This window comes from Balaenoptera ricei, chromosome 1 (genome assembly GCF_028023285.1).
Source record: "Balaenoptera ricei isolate mBalRic1 chromosome 1, mBalRic1.hap2, whole genome shotgun sequence".
NCBI classification, from domain to species: domain Eukaryota; kingdom Metazoa; phylum Chordata; class Mammalia; order Artiodactyla; family Balaenopteridae; genus Balaenoptera; species Balaenoptera ricei.
The window spans coordinates 31540117-31559781 of NC_082639.1; the positions used below are offsets into that span (position 1 = coordinate 31540117).

Consider the following 19665-nt stretch of genomic DNA (forward strand, 5'->3'; position numbering starts at 1 on the left):
CACTATTAGGCCTCTCCAGGCCTGTTTCCCCATCTGCAGATAGAATAGAGGACCTACCTCACCAGGTACTGTGAAGATTACGTGAGGTAATACACATAGAAACCACCTGAAATAATCTGTAGTAGTTGCTGTCCCTTCACGTCCCTCCTGCGTGCTCTTTACACGTCCAGACTCCCAACTCTGTAGGAGCAGTTCAAGGCAGATGCTATTAACAGAAATACGCTCCAGCTATGCTCAGCTGCCACCTATAGTCCCTTGGAAGACTGTGTTCCTTCAGGGTCTCTGGGGGAAAGAAGGGGAGTGTTTAAAGTTACTTTGCTAGCTTAGGTGAAAAACAATAATGATATCCACTAATGAACCTCTTCTGGATGTAACTGGAAGAGCTGTCAGCATTTGCAAAACAAAACAGGACAGATAGAGAATCTTAACAAAGCCCACGAATCACACACATTAAGCTTGTGACAATCGTAATTTTATCTTTAAAATCACTTGCTTCTCTGTGTACACAAAGAATGCTAAACGTAGGAGGTAAATTAATACAATTCCAAATAACTTGAGCATTCTGTATTGGGACATCATTACATACGTGTCTGTGTGTGTACACATGTGCATGTGTGAATGTGTGTATGTATGTGTGTGAACAGGAGAGGTAGTGGTATGTAAAACAGCTCAAACACCCTGCTGCAAAGGATTTAAAAGGTTTTATTTCACCATCTCTCCCAGCTCTCTGAGGTAGCCAGGTGCAGATAAACACCCATCGAGATGCAAAACATTTCAGGCAAACCCTCCTTGATAGTTTTCTGATTTTTCCATTTCCTTTTCCGAGTTGTCCCCTTTCTTCATTCACTTTATTTCTATTCCACCAGTTTTCACCTGTTCTCCTTAATCACTCCCTGAATTTATAATTTTCCATAGTAGTAGGAAAAAATATTTCTTGGGCACCTATGTGCCACGGTACACTCATCTTGAGGCATCATCTCCATTGAGCCAATGGGAGCCTGAGGCTGGAGATGAGGCAGGCAGCACTGGGCTGCCAGGTCTGCAGCACCGGCCCCCACTTCACCACTAACTACATCTATGACTGGGTTGCCCCCTGGTTTACCCAGAACAGCGTAGTTTACACCCATTGCTCTGGCATAATTATCAATGGCATCCCTTCCGCTCTCAACAGTACCCTGATTTGGAGTTTAAGTTAACATGTTCATCCCATCTATTACCCTAGACAATGTTCTTTACTCCTCTGGACTTCAGTTCCCATAATTTGAAAAAGGATACAGGATTAGATAGTATTTTAAGTTTTTAAATCTATTTTTGTGATTTCCAATTGTTTTAAAATTAACTAAAGTAATCCAATCATGAAATTAAAGATCTTTCAACCTCTACCTCCCTCCTTTCTATAAACTGATGTATACTTTACTCCAACCAGTTGAGACCCAACCTAACTATGTAAGCAGAACTTACACTGAATGGTCAATAATGAGTATCTCAGAAACCAGAAGAAATGAAAAATGAGCTGGAATCGGTACAAATTTTGTATACTGTATTCTACTCATCTCATCCACTGAACCGCTTCCTGGTTTGGATATCATACATCAATTATGCCAGGCCCTGGATACTCCCCACCATGAGTGAGATCTGTTGGTATGAAACACCATTTTTACCTAGACCTCCTACCCTAAACAGAAATGGGCCAGGAGATGATATCTGGACACAAGGCATGAAATTCCTGCAACAGGACAGAACTTGGAAGTCCTGAAACATAAGGCATTTTAACCACATGAGGCAGCAAAAGAAGAAGAAGAAATGGATAATGACAGAGCGGGACAAGCCAATGTTCCATCACCCCAACCTTCTATTACCTTAGGCAAATAAAAAACTTATTCTGGAGTAAATACATTTATTGATACCCATTTTATATAGTTCAATGAAATAATCTATAAATATAAAAGCGTTTTTTTTTTGGATATCACCATGGTCCATGTAAATACTCAACAGTCAGAATCGTCTGCAGGAAGCACTCCAAGTCACACGGTTAGGTTTACAGACCTGAATATACATATTTCATTAAACAGTGGCACTTATGTACTCAAGTGGTCCAGTGGCTTTGGAATATATGACTACTGGGCATGTGGAGTAAAAATAACGTGTAAGTTTAAGTCAATGGAAAAGGGTATCAACCTTCAACAAAAAGAAACAATTATGAATTAATATCCTAGGTGAAGAAAGTACCACAGTTGACACTTGGCGTCAGAATACTGAAGACGAAGTATGTTTAACAACACGTCGTGGTGCCATGTGCTCTCTTCAAGTCCCAGTGGGCAGTCCACCAGCGCCTTAGGGTCATTCAGGATCAACAAAACAGCAATTCTTAAAGGATCTCGATAGCTCAGAATAAAAGGAATGTGGGGGCTGGTATCAAGTTTAAAGAAAAGTGAGCTACATAATTCAGTGACATAATGAGTTTCCCTCCTAAGAGGAGGAGATTGCGGGGAAAACAAATTTTTTTTAAATTCCCTTTGTTACAGTGATCAGAATCATTTATCTAACGTGGGAGCAAGAACCCAGGTATCTGGTACCCAAAACACAGGTGCAAAAATTTTCTTCTGTTTTAAAGTTTGTTCTTCAACACTTCCGAGGGAACTAATGCAGCGGCCACTGTTGAGCCTTGCTCTCGACTTGATGCAGCATAAAATTTTCTCATTTCTTCAGAAACAAATACAGGAATGTCCTTTGCTGCAGTCAGACCATGTGTCTTCTGAGTTAGCAAGCAAATGCATTTAGAAGGTCTGAGGTGTGCAAGGTCCAAAATTGAAATCTGAGAGGCAGTGTTAGAACTTAAGCAAGGCAGGATTTTCAGAGACTACTCAAATGAAAATCTAAGCGAAGCATATAAAAACTCAGTTCTTTCTATTATTTTCAACTGGTAATTGACAGTAACATTCTCTGGTAAGGATGGGTAAGTGATGTTATCTCCAGGTCCAAAATATCCCAACTACTTAAAGTAGGACCCCCAAGAGGAGAAAGACACTTGAGGTCTGTGGTCTATAGAATTCTTTTTTGCCATTTTTTTAAAAAAAAGAAATAGTAGCTTCAGTTGCACACCACTGGTGAAGGGGTTTTCATCCAAATGAGAAACTCTACCCCTTGTCTCTAGTGCAACAGGCACCAGATTCCCACAAGCGGCAACTTCCATGTCCTGTAGCACGTGGCATCTGACCCTGGAGTGAAGAATAAGCTGGCACAGACCCCGACCACTGGCATTCAGGCTAGATGGCATTTCGTGGCGTGCCGTTGTGTGTCAACGCTTTCAGGCTGGGGGCACTGGTCTGGTGACCACAGCTCCTGTGAGAAGTCACACCCACCTCAAACACCTCATGAATAGCTTTTCGGAAACAATGGAAGTTGTAGTCTATTAAACCTGCAGGAGAGAAAAAGGAGATCAGGCCTCCTGAATGTCAACTGTGAGACTATCTACTAGGAAACATTTGGTGACGGAAAAAAAATAATTGATATGTATTTAAAAACATATATCCAATTGAGGAATTCTTCACACTGGAAACATGATGAAGCGTATGCCCAAGTGTTAACACTGGTTACCTCTGGGGCCTGGAAGTGAACAGGGTAAATAAAAAAGCAATCAGGGGCTTCCCTGGTGGCGCAGTGGTTGAGAATCTGCCTGCCAATGCAGGGGACACGGGTTCGAGCCCTGGTCTGGGAAGATCCCACATGCCGCGGAGCAACTGGGCCCATGAGCCACAATTACTGAGCCTGTGTGTCTGGAGCCTGTGCTCCGCAACAAGAGAGGCCGCGATAGTGAGAGGCCTGAGCACCGTGATGAAGAGTGGCCCCCGCTTGCCACAACTAGAGAAAGCCCTCGCACAAGAAACGAAGACCCAACAGAGCCATAAATAAATAAATAAAAATTTTTTAAAAATAAAAAAATTAAAAAATAAAAAAGCAATCAGGAAGACAAATTTGCTAAGAAAATTTACAATGAAATCTAAAGTGAAAGTAAAATACTTTTTGATTTATCAAGCTTTTCCTTTTACAAGTCTCTGAGGCAGCCAGAGAAAAGCTGAAGGAAACAGTTGGAACAACAGTTTTGCAAACTGCTCAGTAGAGCCATGGGGTTGGGAGGTGTCAGAGAGGCCCATCAGGCAGAGCCTCAGGAAGCCTGCTTCCCCTATAGGGGAGGTAAGGCAGCTCCATCCTCATCTGCTTTATGAACTGCCTTCCAGATAAGATTTTGGTCAAACAAAGGGCTCCCTACAGGTACATATGGACACATGACCAATTCTGGCCACTGAGATAAATTCAAGTGTGTGAGACTTCTGTGAAGTCTCCTTAAAAGGAAGACTTCCCTATTCCTCCCCATTCCTCCTTAATGTCCAGAATATGGATAAGATTGCTGGAGCTCCAGGAGCCATTCCAGATCACGAGGAGAACTTGAGAATAGAAGCCAGTGCTGAGAAGGGCAGAGCAGAAAGAGAGGACTTACATCCTCGAGGATACTGGGATGTACAGACAGCACACAAGAAAGAAATCACAACAATCTGATGTTAAAATGACTACTGTGAAAGAAGTCCAAAGGTGGGAGAGCCAAGTGCAGGGCAAGAGCAGCAATGAAAGCTGCAGGTGTGAGGCAGAGCTCTGAGGATACGGGCAGGATTTAATCAGGCAGGAAAGAAGAGCAGAATCTCAAGACAACAGCAGGGAGCTGGCAATGAGGAAACACAGCACACAGGTGGAAAACAGGAAAGACACTGGTCTGGCTGGAGATAGGGGCAGAGAATTTTGGGGAGAAGTACTGGGAATGGAGTCTGAATAAGCAGGTTAGAGTCAAATTACGGAGGTCCTTCAGATTCAGGAAAAAATAAAAGTTTTAATAAGTTCAACTACATTAAAACTGACTTCTATGCAAATGGTAAAATTAAACTGACAATCAAGGAAATGTGAACACTGGCTGGATATTTGACGATATTATGAAATCACTGTTAATTTTTTTTTTTTAAACACATCTACTGATGGTAATACTGCTATGCTTTAGAAAGCACACTACCTCTTACAGATGCCTGCTGAAATCTGTATAGACAAAATGATTTGATGTTAGAGATTTGCTTCAAAATAACCCAGTAGGGAAAAAGGTATAGCAAGCAAATAAGAATGGCTATGATTTTGATAACTGTTGAATCTGGGTGATAGATAAAAAGGGGTTCCTCACATTATTTTCTCTACTTTTTTATGTTTGACAGTTTCCACAACAAAAGAGCAAAAGATAATAATTTAGTTGTGAGGAGGATATACAGCAAATAAGATTGACCATGTCTTGATGACTGTGAAAGCAGGGAGATGGGTACATGGAATTGCTGTGCTAGTCTACTTTTGTGTATACTTGAAAATTTCCATAACCAAAAGTTTTTAAAATTTTTAAAGATTAGAATGGAGAAAAATAAAGAACTCCTAAGAAGTACAAAAAACACACAGTACAAAAAAGATAAAAGTATATGAACAGATAAATTACCAGAGAAGGCACCTGAACAGACATAAAAGGGTACCTGCAGTGAAAAAGATGCTTGCTCTAACCCGTAAAGAAATAAAAACCAGAGCCAAATGAGATACCATTTCACACCTACCAGACTGACAATAACTAAACAGTCTAACAATATCAAACATTATCAAGGACCTGAAGTGACAAGAATTCCCACAAAGCACTGTCTGGGGTGAAAATAAAGCCACTTTGGAGAGCAATTCAATAATGCCTAATAAAGCTGAAGACATATGTCCTCTATAAATTCCACTCCTAAATACTTATTACTCTTGAGAAATTCTCCATATGTGCAAAGGCAAACTTGTTCATGAGCATTTCTTGCAAAACTATTTGTAATCTTAAAAATCATCTACATGTCCAGCAAGAAGAATATAAATTGTGGTACATGCACTCCATAGACTACTGTGTGGCAGTGACAACTGAATGAACGAACTGGAGCTACATCTATCGATATGGATGAATCTCAAAAACAATCTTGAATGAAGAGAAACAAGCAAGTTGCAGAAGACAACTTACATGTGGACATTATTTACACAAAGATACATAATACCCTATATTGTTTAAGGATAGATATGAAGTGAAAGACTAAATCATGCACAGGAAAAAGAAAACACTACAACAGAGCGCAAGAGGGGGGTTTCAACTGAGAAACACACAGAAGACAAATATGTATTTGTCATGTTTCAGTTCTTAAGCTCAAAGGTGAATACTCACATTTTTCTTGTACCCAAAACACTTTGTATATCTAAAATATTTCATTAATATCAACATCAGTGAAATAATATTAATTCATTCAATATTAATTAATATCACAAAAACCCAGGCAGAAGAGCAGGGACTTGTTGCAGTGAATAACAGAGAGTTACTATAGATCCTTGAGTAGTTAAATAACATGATAAAAGGAATTTTCTGAAAACTAGTCTGCCTTTAGAATAAAAGATGATACATGCTGAGCCCTTAATATATACGTTGAATGCAGCACCACAGGCTGGAGGAATGAGGACCCGGATTGGAGTCACCAACAGTGGAAATGGAAAGGACACCCGAGAAACAGTTCCAAGAAACAAATGTAAGATTTGATGAAAACTGAATGTAAACACAGGAAAAGAATGGAAAAAGGAAAACACAGAATGCCCTCTGTGAGATGATCTGCAAGAGCCTCATGGGCAATTACACCATACGACTACCTGACTGCACATAGCTAAGCTTGGGCACCAGAAAAATGGCATAACGAGTAACAGAAGTAGAGTAGCCGGGAGGGTCATGAAACAAAGGGGAAAATATTCATCAGTTTTTGACACCATGGACAAGATAAAATATTTAAGTGAAGATGTCTTACTAACAGCTCCAAACACAGGATGGAAACACAGACCCAAGCCAGAGTTGGAGAGGTGAATTTTTCAATCAACTACACAGAGAAGATTAACTGAAGGCACGGATGAGATGCGCTGACCAGGAGAATTAAGTGAAGAAGTGAGCAGGAGACCTGGCTCTGAAGAACACTCAGAAAAAGAAAAACAGAAGAAACAGGACAGGTGGTCAGAGAAACAAACACAGAGAAGAACCCGGCGAGTTCTGCTTTAGGGAAGCAGGGAGAAGAAAGCTTGAGAGAGGAGGGACTGACAGGGTCACATGCTTCAGAAGCCTGAAGAGGCCACAGAATGAGAAAAGGCCACTGAATGCAGCAAGAAGGAGACCAGGTAACCTCTCAAACAGCCTCAGCAGACTGGTTCAGGTGGAAAGCCAAACCGTAGGCAGTTAGACAGGTAATGGAAGGATGTAAAATCAGAGAGGCTGGAATAAAAAACTTGATTTAAAATAAAAGACCAAAAAAAGGCAGGAGAAAGTCTGCACTGTACGTGGACGGGAAGGTACAAAAGTAGTCTGAGCTGGTAAATCCTCTAACACTGCAATATTGTTTTTTCTTGCTTTCAAGAACCTAAGAAATTATGACAAAGAACGTAAAGAAAGCTTTTTAAAATGCATTACCTTTTCGTTCAAAACTTTCTTCCCTAAGGATGCAGACCAGTGCCAAAAATTTAGTCACCTCCTTTAAATACAAGACCGTTGTGTTATTCAGCTTGATGATGGCCATAGATTCTTTGTCGTAAGCACTTCCACTTCCATCTTCCTTTAACCTGTTTTAAAACAAAGTATCATTCATTAGAGGTTTCCCAACTCAGCATTTTGTCACATTTGCACAATAAGGCTTTCCACCCAGTTTCCTGAACATCTTTTTTTTTTTTTAACATCTTTATTGGAGTATAATTGCTTTACAATGGTGTGTTAGTTTCTGCTTTATAACAAACTGAATCAATTATACATATGTTCCCATATCTCTTCCCTCTTGCATCTCCCTCCCTCCCCCCCTCCCCCCCTCCCTATCCCACCCCTCTAGGTGGTCACAGAGCACCGAGCTGATCTCCCTGTGCTATGCGGCTGCTTCCCACTAGCTAGCTAGTTTACGTTTGGGAGTGTGTATATGTCTTTTGAGAAGGGAGAATGCCGGCTCGCCCTTATTGGAACAGAAGCTGCGTTTAGCTATGGGTGCCCAGCCCATGCTGCAGTATTCATTCCATGCGCTCACATCACCTTGTTCACCTAGGATGCATGGAACACAGCAGGTTTCCAATCTTCCCTCACACTAATTGGTGCTGACACCCTCTACAAATAAAGAAGGACCTGAAATATGAAAACTGCCATCAGCGAAAAAGGAGTAAATACAAAAACTAAAATAAATAAATACGGTCCCGTTCAAAAAACGTAAATCAAGAGTCAAGTAAGCAGGACTTCCTGGTGGCACAGTGGTTAAGAATCCGCCTGCCAATGCAGGGGACAAAGGTTCGATTCCTGGTCCAGAAAGATCCCACATGCCACAGAGCAACTAAGCCTGTGCACCACAACTACTGAGCCTGTGCTCTAGACCCCGCAAGCCACAACTACTGAGCCCACGTGCCACAACTACTGAAGCCCGTGTACCTAGAGCCCGTGCTCCGCAACAAGAGAAGCCACCACAATGAGAAGCCCGCACACTGCAACAAAGAGTAGCCCTGCTCGCCGCAACTAGAGAAAGCCCACGCGCAGCAATGAAGACCCAATGCAGGCCAAAAAAAAAAAAAAAAATCAAATAAGCAGCAAACTGAACTTCAATAAAGCATACCGAATTGCACCCATATATTGTGTTAAGAATAACGAAGTAATAGCTATTTCTCTTCTTTTTTATAATGTACTTTATCATATATAATGTAGTTTACAGTGTACCTTATACTGAAAATAAACTTTATGACTAAATTTGATTTTTTTAGTTATAAAAATTGGCTTATGAAAATTTGATTTGTTTTAAAGAAAAAGCGAATGTTCTATTCATCCATTTTTAAAATTAGGAATAGGAACATGAAACTTTTCTGCATAACCTACGGACAAAATCTCATTTTCACTGTGGAAAGAATAAAAACAAAGGAGAGCATATAGTCACAAAACTGAAAGGGAGACAGGAATGCAAGACAAGAATAGACAGGTAAAGAAGAGGTAACACAAATGCATTCTCCTACCCAGAGGCAGCTGGACAAAGACACTGACAAGTCAGGCGGAGAGAGCAAGGTAAAGGGTAGGGACAGAGAGATGAAAGAGGAATTTAGACTAGGTGGAGCAGAGAGGAACAACAGATAAAGGACACAGGTATCAGAAAGCAAAGGTAATGTCAGAGCATCAAGAAATCGCATTGTGAGGACTGACATTAATACATGAGATGAATCTGGGCTATTAGAGGCTGCAGAGGTTACTGGCTTTTGAAACACCAGTAAGTTCACCAAAGTTTTCACTTGTCCTCTGGGCTATTCTACAAAATCACTTCTTTGCCAGCTTTTACAAATTTCTGTATAGAGTGTGGTAAATTTGCATAAAACAAGAGTTTATATTTTAGAGACTTATTTTGGAAACTGAGATGTACAGGTCAAATGTTTATAAGTTCTTCTGACATCCAGAATTCTGATTTTCTCGTTTCTGAGCTTTCTGAAAGATTAAGGATCCCTCAGTTCCACAAAACCTGAGATTAAATTAGGAACCAGTACATACTTTGTTATTCAGAGTGTTTTAAATAATTAATCTTATTTATTGATCTAGCTAAGTCGCAGTAGCGAGAAGACACAGTACAAACCCCCCAAATAATAGCAGGTGAAACTTTCAGTGATAGTAAGTCTGGCACTAGTCACACCGCTCTCATCCACCTATTCCGAAGGAGTAAGACCCAGCAGCCCACCCACACAGAAATCATGCTCCAAGTTGAAGCACTACGGTCAGAACAATTCTACTTCATACAGTACTTGCTAGACGCCTCAGAAATTAATCCCCCTGACAAATCAAGCTGGTAGTCTTCCCCATATCTGAGATCTTGCAGAAATATATATGTACAACTTACCCATATATACAAGACACATCAATTACAACATCAATCATGTCACAGCAAAGTTCATACGACTGCATATCCACAGGAGAACTGTCCGTTGCAATGTAGATTTTGCTGACAACATCGAAGAGAAAAGCTTTTTCAATACCTGAATTCTTGAAAAAACAAAATTGAGTGTTCATTTTTTTTTTTAAGAATCACAATTTGTAAACTTATCAAAGATCTTGAATCACTGATTAACATCCAAGAGCATTTTTAATTATACAACCTAAAACCAAAAGAGCAAATAGTACTTGCTTAGGAGACACTTCTCTTATCCAAAGAATAAAAGTGGAATTATTTCTCTGCTCTGATTTACTGACATAATCGCACCAGTCAAATTTGTTTTTTCTTCATCCTCTTTACTTAAATGAATTATTTCCTAAGACGCCGCACACACACCCAAAAAATTCTCCAAAAATCAAGCCATGCTACATTTTCAATAATCCTTTTTGTGGCAATAATCAATCTCTGATTCAAGTGACCTTGCTACCAGAAAGGCTTGATGTGGCAATTAGCAAACCATTAAAGAATGTTTCACGTTAACATCTAGCATAACCCAAAAAGCCAAAAGAATTGGGGATCACTACACATTGAGTCCTTCAAAGAAATGTTTGGGAAATATAGTGGCTGAATGCTGAATTTATTGGAAGAATATCCTTTTTTATTAAGCTGAATCCTCAAAATAAGAAATGTGAAATATGACACAGATTATAGTTAGCAAGGAAAGGATCAATTTTTCAATGTGACCTCCAGTAAGGCAGAGATTAAGTCCAATTCCCAAAACCCAGTCTACGCTACTTTCTACTCTTCCTTCAGGAAACAGATACCATGAAGATATTAATTCAGAAAGCATGAGAAAATTTTTCATCAGGGCATTTTAAAACAAAAAAAGTGAGTATTAAGGAAAAAATTTAGAAAATAAGCCATTTTTTAAACGTTTTTATTACTTACTTTACATTTAATTGTATCATTAGTCCTTAAGCTTGATTCAGACTAATTCCAGCCATTTTTTGGAGAACTTGATAACACAAATATATTCAACAAAAACGGAACCAGAAACTACAGTGAATTAAATAGCTCACTTACTGATATAAAGATATTTAATAGATTTTCCAAGGTCGGTAGTTGTGGGATAAGTTTCTGCACCACCTTACTAAAGGCTTCAAATATTGAATGGTCATAGATACTAGTCAAATAAAAGCTGAAAAACACAACATAGTTTGATTAATTTGAAAAATCTTAAGTCCAGTGACAATTATCATGATACATAAAATTTTAAGTTTCTTAACATTTGATTTCTGTAAGTTCAAATAAAGCCTCTTTATCTTGTGTACCATCCCCATCATGCAAGATGACAAATGCAGTTTCCCCACCTGGCTTGTAGCTCTCCATCCCTTTATCGCATTTACACAGAGGGCAATTGAGGCAGTACTCAGGAAAGCATTTTCAGATGCAGAAACCTGAATATTCACCTAAGTCTTTGCAATCTGATCCAAAAACCTTGGTTTCTTAAGCCCATAACTGACAAAAACCAAGAGAAAAACCAAGAGAAAGCTCATAGGAGATAGGTGACATTTATTAAATAAGAATACAATACAGGTCTCTACTAAAATGTTACCGCTTCAGAAAGTTCCTTCCTGACCCCCCTACCTAAAATAGTACCCCTGTACCCATTACATTCAACCCCTTTCCCCTAATTTGTTTTTCTTCACAGCACTGGTAAGTACTTAAAATTATACGATACATTTATTTATAAGTGCTTCTGAGCTGTCTCATTCATCAGAATATAAGCTCCATGAGGACAGAGACTCTGTCAGCCTTGCTCACAGCTGCAGGCCCACTACCCTGAAGAGTGCTCATAAACATCTGGTGAATAAATAAATGAATAAAACTGGAGCTTAGAATTTATGTAAATAACATATTAAGGAGGATGAGAGCAGGGGCTCTAGAGAGAATGGAACAGCTATCTGGAGGCCTAAGAGGACAGACAGTGAAGTAAATTTTGTAGATTTAACAAAACACGTATTTGAGAGAGAGACCTTTAACAATAACAGTGTGGTCTACTTTTACCTACTGTACCTACTTTTTCACTCAGGAAATACCTACTTTTTCACTCAGGAAATATACTCTTCGTTATAAAGTTGTATCCATTATATAATTACAAACACAAATTACAAAGTCAGAGACACATAACTGTTTATATCACACTTTGTACCTAATTTAAAGATACTTTCAAAGAGCTCACCTAAGAAGCTAACCTAGATGGGGCTCTAATCTAGATGTTAGAACAACGGCACAGGTGAGACCAAGATGATCCCCCCACAGGCACTAGGGTCAAAGGAATATTTTAGCAGTGTGAGAAGGTCCTGCAGGAACTATGAGGCTTGGAGGCGGATGGGGACAGGGAAGAACCTCCAAGCCACAGGGCATTTTATAGTAAGCTAAGTTTCTGGAAATTGGAAATCAAATACAGCCTCATCCATAGGCCTGCTAGTTATTAATAAAGCTTAATGCTGTTAACAAGGCCTAGCGTCCCACAGAGAACTGGAAAAAGGGATGTTGCGTACCAGTGAGGTGGGATGCCCTGGAAAGGGACACAGACATGGTGTTAAGAGGATGAGAAGGGTTCCCATGGGCACTGGAGAACACAGGATAATCATGGCTTAAAATCCATCATTCATGGTGGAAGAATAAGATTGAAGAATTTTATGGGAAGATACTTTCACTTTCTCCTACAAATACTGCTGAATTTTTTTAAAGCCTGAATTACTTGCACATATTTTAATCCAGGCTAGAGGTCAATGAGACTTTTCTATGTGGTTTCCTAGGAGAATAACAGAAAGATCTTGGAGCCAGAGGCACTAGAGAATATTAGGGGTTGAAAAATGGGGGTTGGCTTGAGCCTATAGAAAAGTCATTATAACAGACCAGGGATAAGGAAATAGCTATGGTTTGTCTCTCGCCTGCTTCCCCTTTAAGCTGTTTATATCATCAAAAGAACATTTTCTTGGGTACTTTTTATTAGTCATTTCTACCTAAACCATAAAAAAATAAATAAATAAGATGTAGGAAGTATTTCTTATACACTTTCAGAACACAAGTACACAAATCATCAATCCTATCTAGTAGGTGTTCTTTAATAATTTCTTAATATTTACTTATGAATCGGCAGTTCTTTAAACTTGAGAGTTCTTTAAACTTGATAAGATACACTCACTTAACCCAATTTTTAGAGATTCATAAAAGCATAAAGTGTTTTAAAAAACATAAACAAGATACATTAGAGTCCAGACTTTAAAGTGTACCCTCTTTAAAAGGCTCTTCCTACTGAAAGAAATACTGTGGAAGCTCAAGCTACAGACTTTTACAACAAATGCGACAGAGATTCCTTGAACTGAGGCAAGAAGGAAAATAATAATAATAATAATAATAATAATAATAATAATGAAACCAAGAGAGGGGAGCCCCAAAGCAGATTTATGCCATGAGGAAACAGCCTGACTCCAGTCTCCTGAGATGAATTTGTAAACACACCTACAGAAACACACTTCACATGACTTCCACCTCTGGGAAAATGCAAAAAAGGGGGAAAGTAACTTCTCAATAACATCAGGCTCCCAAACCTGCTTGAATTCAACAACAAAGAGATCAAAAACATTACAGATTTGGGAAGGGTATACCGGTAACAGAGAGCTACGTGTTTGTAATGACAGAGATGGGAATACATTTACACACTTTTCAGGGCTCTCATATCAAACACACAGGTTGTTACCTAAGGTGGAGTTTTTCTAGCCCAGCATCTGCAAGGTCATCATTGGCCCTTTGATGAATGTCCCTCTGTGTTTCTATTTTGTGATCATCAGACAGACCATCAACTTTGTGAATAAAAACCTCAAAATTCATGTCTGGGTTAACTTTGTAGGCTTTAGAAACAGTAATGTGAAGTCTTGTTAAAGCCTCCATGTAGTCATCCTGTAAGTCAGAACAAAATATTTTTTAAAAAGAAATCTTACGTTAAGAAAGCCTCAAACTACCTCTTTCCCCAACCACAGAAAATATATTATCCTAATTATTCATAAATATTCAAACATCCAAATATATTAACTTATACCACTAAACAGATTTTCAATCGCTCAAGATAAAGAATTCAACTACCAAGTTAATGCTTGTAATTTTTAATACTGATAATATAAGGAAAGGAAACGGGAAATGGACACTTCTTCCCAAAAGAATTTTTAAAGTAATCCCAGCTCTGCCATTCATTAGATGTGTGACTTTAAGCAGGTTGCTTAAACTCTGTGATCTCAGTTTACTCATCCATAAAATCGGAATTACAGTACCTACCTCCCAGTTTTGTGAAGAAATTAATTAGGTCATGTATACGAAAGCATCCATTACAGAGCCTGTCACTCAGAAAGCATTCCTAACTAACGCTTAAGCTTAGAAAAAGTAAGATTCTTAAGGATGGAGACACGTCCCATCAGTCTGAGTGCCCGCCACATGCTAGGCCCTCAATAAGTGCTAGTTGGGCTAAACCCTACTTGGTCAACTAAAGAAACTATTCACTTTACTATTTACTGACTCAGTTCTCACATTCCTCCTTATATTATGGGCACTGATGAGACCTTTTCAGTGAGTGACATCACTACTGTAATAGTTAATAGAGTACAGCAATATCTACTATTAACAAAAACGGAACGCTGCTCACTAACTAGAACTCAGGGATATAAACCGTATCTCCTAGTCATCTGATATTCTGTACTTGTACAACGGCATGCCTGTTCCCAAAGCACCTCTGCAGGTACATCTCTTGCACTGTTAGGGAATCTACTGGCCAAGAAATAAGCTGCAAGAAGCACATGACAAATAAACAACTTTCCTTTGTTCCTACATCTTCCGTCACCAGAGAAGAAAAGTAAACAGTATCATTTCTAACTACCTGTGCATCAATGACATATATCAAAGCTCCTGTTCCCCTGAAGATCATCTCGTAGTCAAAAGTAGGGTCGAAAAAGTCCATTTGCCCAGGAAAATCCCATATTTGGAAATTCACAAAGGAGCTATTTGAAATGTCATCTTTGTAAATCTTGTTGGTACTTTCCAAAAAGAGGGTCTCGTTGGGTGACATTTTATGAAACACCACCTGTCAAAAGAAAGAAAACAATTTAATGACTACTCCACTTTTTATTTACAATACAGAACTCCACCCTGAATTAACATAATTTAAAGAACTTGATCCTACAGCAAAAATTTTAAAAGAGGTAAAAAGTGAATGGTGTATCCACTGGAACCCACTATCCTTTAACTTCTAACAGAAGACACCAAATTATTGAAACCAAATCACCAGAAAAGCTGAAACGTTTCTGCTATTTTCTGTCTGTATTCAATACTAGCAGTAGCAATGTCTCTCATTTCAGTTTGATTTTTTTTTCTGTAAAACTATCAATTCTGCCAAAATCTGCTTTAAGATTATGAAAACTTATAGCTAAAGTTTAGGCAGTTTTGTTCACTGAAAACTTATCGGAATGCCCACATCAGGCTCTGAGAAATAATCAGAAATGAAACTGACTGGACCCTGCCCTCAATGGGTTTGCAGTCTTGTGGAAAAAATGAAACAAAGGCAAATTATACCAAGCAGAAAGTGACATATTGAGGGAGGAGGAATATATGTGGGGAGGGGAAAGAATGGGGGTTGACAGGGAAAAGACAGCTCCCAAAGAAATGGTAAAGGCAATTGTTAAGAATCATAATTATCACAATCTATACAATTCTAACACAAAAATTTGCCTGTTACTTTCTAGATGAGGAAAATGGATAGTTACTCCCAAGGCTTAGTGAGTAACAAGTGAAAAGAATTAAAATCAGTTTGCTAAAAACCTACCATAAATGTACTCAGATTTTGCTGTAAAGGTAAAAGTAAGATAAATAAAACACAGTAATCCATTACATGTGGAAGAAGGCTACTTTTTAAAAACATCATGTCTACAGAATATCATGCAGAGATTTATTTTGGAGAGACCTCTGCAACAGAGTGGAAAGGGCAAAAGGCCAGGTATCTAGCATTTTATCGCCAGCTCACTTTGTGTGTAAGAGCGATGGCTGATGAAGGAGGTCAACCCTGCCTCTATTTCCCCCTCATTAAAAAGTGAGGAACCCTCCATCCGTTCCCGACATTCCCCAAGTGAAAGCACATGGACTGACAAAGGTCTGCAAATATTCTCCAGGTCTCAAGATTTTTGTAGCCACACACAAACGGGGGAAAATCACTAGTAATTACACTCACCGGGCCACAAGTACTAAAATAGGTGGAAGAACAGCCCCCAAATCCCACAAATGTCACAGTGAAGTCTCCTTCGTACTAGTAACAAGAGCAGGCACTACAAAGGCCAAAGAGTTAGTCACTACTCTTTCTGACGCTGCTCCCTGGGGCTCACCTGGGAAGCCCTGAAAACTCAGATCACCTGAAGTGAGAGACACAAACACAACCGGGTCCGGGGAGGGAGTGTGGGAAGTTCTCCAAGTTAGAACCGGGGAGCAAGTCTCAGTTTCGTGAATGGCACAGGGGCTGGGCCCCAGGAGGCGAGGTCCCAGGCGGTGCCACGGGCACCTGCCTCGCTCCGGCCACTCGGGGAGCGCGGGGACCCAGTCGGCCTCGGCTGACCTGGGCGTGGACTCCAAGATCGGGGTCCCGGCGAGGGCCGCGCCCAGGCTCTGCTCCCCGGAGGAGAAGAGAAAGCGCGCTGGGACAGCCCGGCCGCCGCCCTCCTCGGGGCCTCCCCCCCGGCGGCCACCCGCGCCCCCGGGGAGAGGAGGGAGGGGGAGGGGCGGAGGGGCCGGCGAGGCCCCACTCACCTTCTGGATGGAGGACTTGCCGCTGCGCCTGAGCCCCATGAGCAGAATCCTAGGCTTGGAGCTGTCAGCGCCCCCCGGGCCACAGCCTCCGCCGGCCCCCGCCCCAACCCCGCCGCCCGCGGCTGTCGCCTCCTCTTCTTCCTCCTCCACGCCGTAGCCGAAGTCCTTTGGGAACGAGTCCGCCGGGCCGTAACTGCCGGCGAGGGGCGTCTCCTCCGCCCCGTACTGCAGGGACATGGTGCTGGAGCCGCCGCCGCCCGCGCCCTGACAGGCCACGCCAGGCCGAGCCAGGCCGCCGCCTCCCCAGGCCGCCGCCGCCACCGCCCCCGGCAGCCGCCACCGCCATGCGGCCCGCCCCCCGGAGCCCGTCTCTCATAGGCTCGGCGCCCGGACCCGGCCCCTCATTGGCCGCCCGAGCTGCCACTCGGGAGCAGCAAGGTAGGTGGTGCCCGTCACGTGCCCGGAATCACCTGACTCGGAGCCGTGGAGGGGGGAGGAGGAGTCACGAGGAGGGTGGCCCGGCCCGACCGAGCCCTGAGCCCTCTGCCCTCCGCCCCAGCCCGCACTTCGGTCCTGCCCAGCCACGCACCTTGCTCCTCACCGCTCTCCTGCTTTCTTCCGGGCTCCGGAGGCCATCACAATGGGAGATGCTCTCTGGGCACTTGGGAGAATTGACTGTCCTACTACTACTATTGTGCTCGCCCAACCAATATTTATTGATGCCCGCGAAGTCCTGGGGCACAAGGGGCAAAGAACTGGAACCGCCTTGGACCCTGCCTGCCCTCAAGTTGCTTCAAGATTACTGGGGATCGGACCTCTGCGTAAGTAGTTTCCGTACGAGATATCAAATCGTAAGGTCAAAGGTACAGATTAAAATGCTCGGGAGTTGGGTGGATGGGAGCATCTCTAAGGAGCTGGCGTCTGAATAGTTCTAGAAGGATGGATATGGTTGGGATGTGCAAAGGTATGAAGGAGGAGCCAGCCAGAGTGAGGGCAAAGCCTCAACCAAGGCAGAGTCATGGGTGAGATAGTTCGTTCTAGCAGGTAACTGGACCCTGATAGGAAAGCAAGTGCAAGCAAGGGAGAATATCTTATCCTCTTTCTTCAGCAAATCACTGACAGTGAATACTCCTGCCACTTCACACTCATCAGGACCAGATTCCCCCTCCTCCCCACCCAAAGCCTACTTCTTCAGTAATTCTGTCCACCCGTAGAACATTGCATCTTCTATGACCTCCTTCAGATCAGAAACCAAAGGAATGAATAAAGAAAGCAAACCAAAGCAAATGCTTATCACCAATATGTTTGGGAAAGCTAGAGGAATTTTTACTCTTTGGTCAGGCTTTAGAATTGGAAATTTGACAAAAGAGGATCCTCTTCCTGAAGGGAGCGTGGGTGGTGGTACTGATCTTCCAAGGAAACTAACTTCTTGATTATGAAGGGAAAGCATGTATGCAAATCTGGGACTTGGTTCTGTCTGAATGTCGAAGTTAGAGGTAGGACACATACTTAGAGGTCATCTAGTCCAACCTCTCACCTAAAGAGAATCCACTCTACAGTGTCTCTGACTGATAGACATGCAGCATACACTTCAATAGATCCCAGGGAAGAGAGCTCACTATCTCAACAGGCATCCAATTCCACTGTGGTAAAATTTTGTTTAAAAGTCTCTTATTCAGGCCCAAAATCACACTCCCTGGAGCTTATATACCAGAACCTATAAGCAGTGGTCTTCATCTTTTTCACGACAGCATCTCAAATATTAGATTACAGTCTTCATTACCCACTGTCTTCTTTGTTCCACATTAAACATACTCAGTTCCTTCAGCCATTCCTTCTACAGTAACATCCAATAGCACTTCCTCTGATGATAGAAATGTTCTACATCTACACTGCTCAATTGTTGCTAGTGTGACTGAGGAACTGAATTTTTAATTTTGGTTAATTTTAATTGCCAGATGTGGCTAGTGGCTACCGTAATGGACAACACAGCCTTATAGTTTCAAATGCACTCTCCTTTATATGCAACTGAGCTTGTCAACATCCATCAAATGTCTGACACCTACAATGCAGTACTGACCAATACAGCCTTCAGAGTGACTTTTAGCACCTGGACAATATTAATGCTTTCCAGAATGGAATTTTTTTTTTTAATATCCATGAAGTATAAGTGGTTCACATTGATAGTCACTGGAACTAGTACTTTGTCAGCAATCCTAGTGCCTAAACTTGTATAGCTACTTTTTTTAACCTAAATGTAAGACTTGACATTTCAACTTTTTGGCTTAGGCTGTGAAGTTTAGGTACTTCAAATTGTTGATCATTTTCAAGCTCATTTCAATATAGTCTACCAACCAGCCCTTCCAACTTTGTGGCACTTAGAGAATTAGCATTACTACCATCTGACCCATATGTAGTCCTTTACAATTTGCAAGGTACTTTTACATCCATTATGTTTAATTTGATCCTTACAATACCTTGTGAGGTAGGCAAGATAACGAAATCTACATTTTATAGGTAAGGCAGCTGAAACAAACAGAAACTAAACGGATCGGATCCTTTTTTACTCCATTGAGCATCTTCTTGTATACTGTCTTCATCCAGATCCTTGATAGAAATGTTCAAGAGGACCTCCAGAGGCCAGGCTGACCCTGAATTCATAGCACTGACTGATACAGCAGTTTAAGCAGGTCAGTTCCCCCAAAAGGTCTGATTATCCAACCCACAGGTTGCCATTCTGTTCAAAAGGATGGTACAAGAGACAGTCATCTGACTTACATAAATATTAATACCAGTCCCACTGGGAAAAAAGCAAATG

General features: G+C 41.2%; 1 protein-coding gene and 1 long non-coding RNA gene across 2 annotated transcripts in view; one reads left to right on the top strand and one right to left on the bottom strand.

Annotated features, from left to right (window-relative positions):
- Positions 1–516: 516 nt before the first annotated feature.
- On the bottom strand, positions 517–17182 carry RRAGC (Ras related GTP binding C). The gene is made up of 7 exons (XM_059919398.1): positions 16848–17182; positions 14935–15138; positions 13768–13967; positions 11082–11196; positions 9966–10108; positions 7538–7686; positions 517–3418 (listed from the first exon to the last, which is right to left on the bottom strand). The coding sequence occupies exons 1-7, from the start codon at positions 17082–17084 to the stop codon at positions 3267–3269; spliced, it is 1200 nt and encodes a 399-aa protein (XP_059775381.1). The 5' UTR covers positions 17085–17182; the 3' UTR covers positions 517–3266.
- Positions 17183–17338: 156 nt separating this feature from the next.
- LOC132363746 (uncharacterized) overlaps positions 17339–19665 on the top strand; it is a 32498-nt gene continuing 30171 nt past the window's right edge. Inside the window, exons 1-2 of the long non-coding RNA XR_009502653.1 lie at positions 17339–17668; positions 19452–19537. This is a non-coding gene — a long non-coding RNA (uncharacterized LOC132363746). The remainder of the gene's footprint in view (positions 17669–19451; positions 19538–19665) is intronic.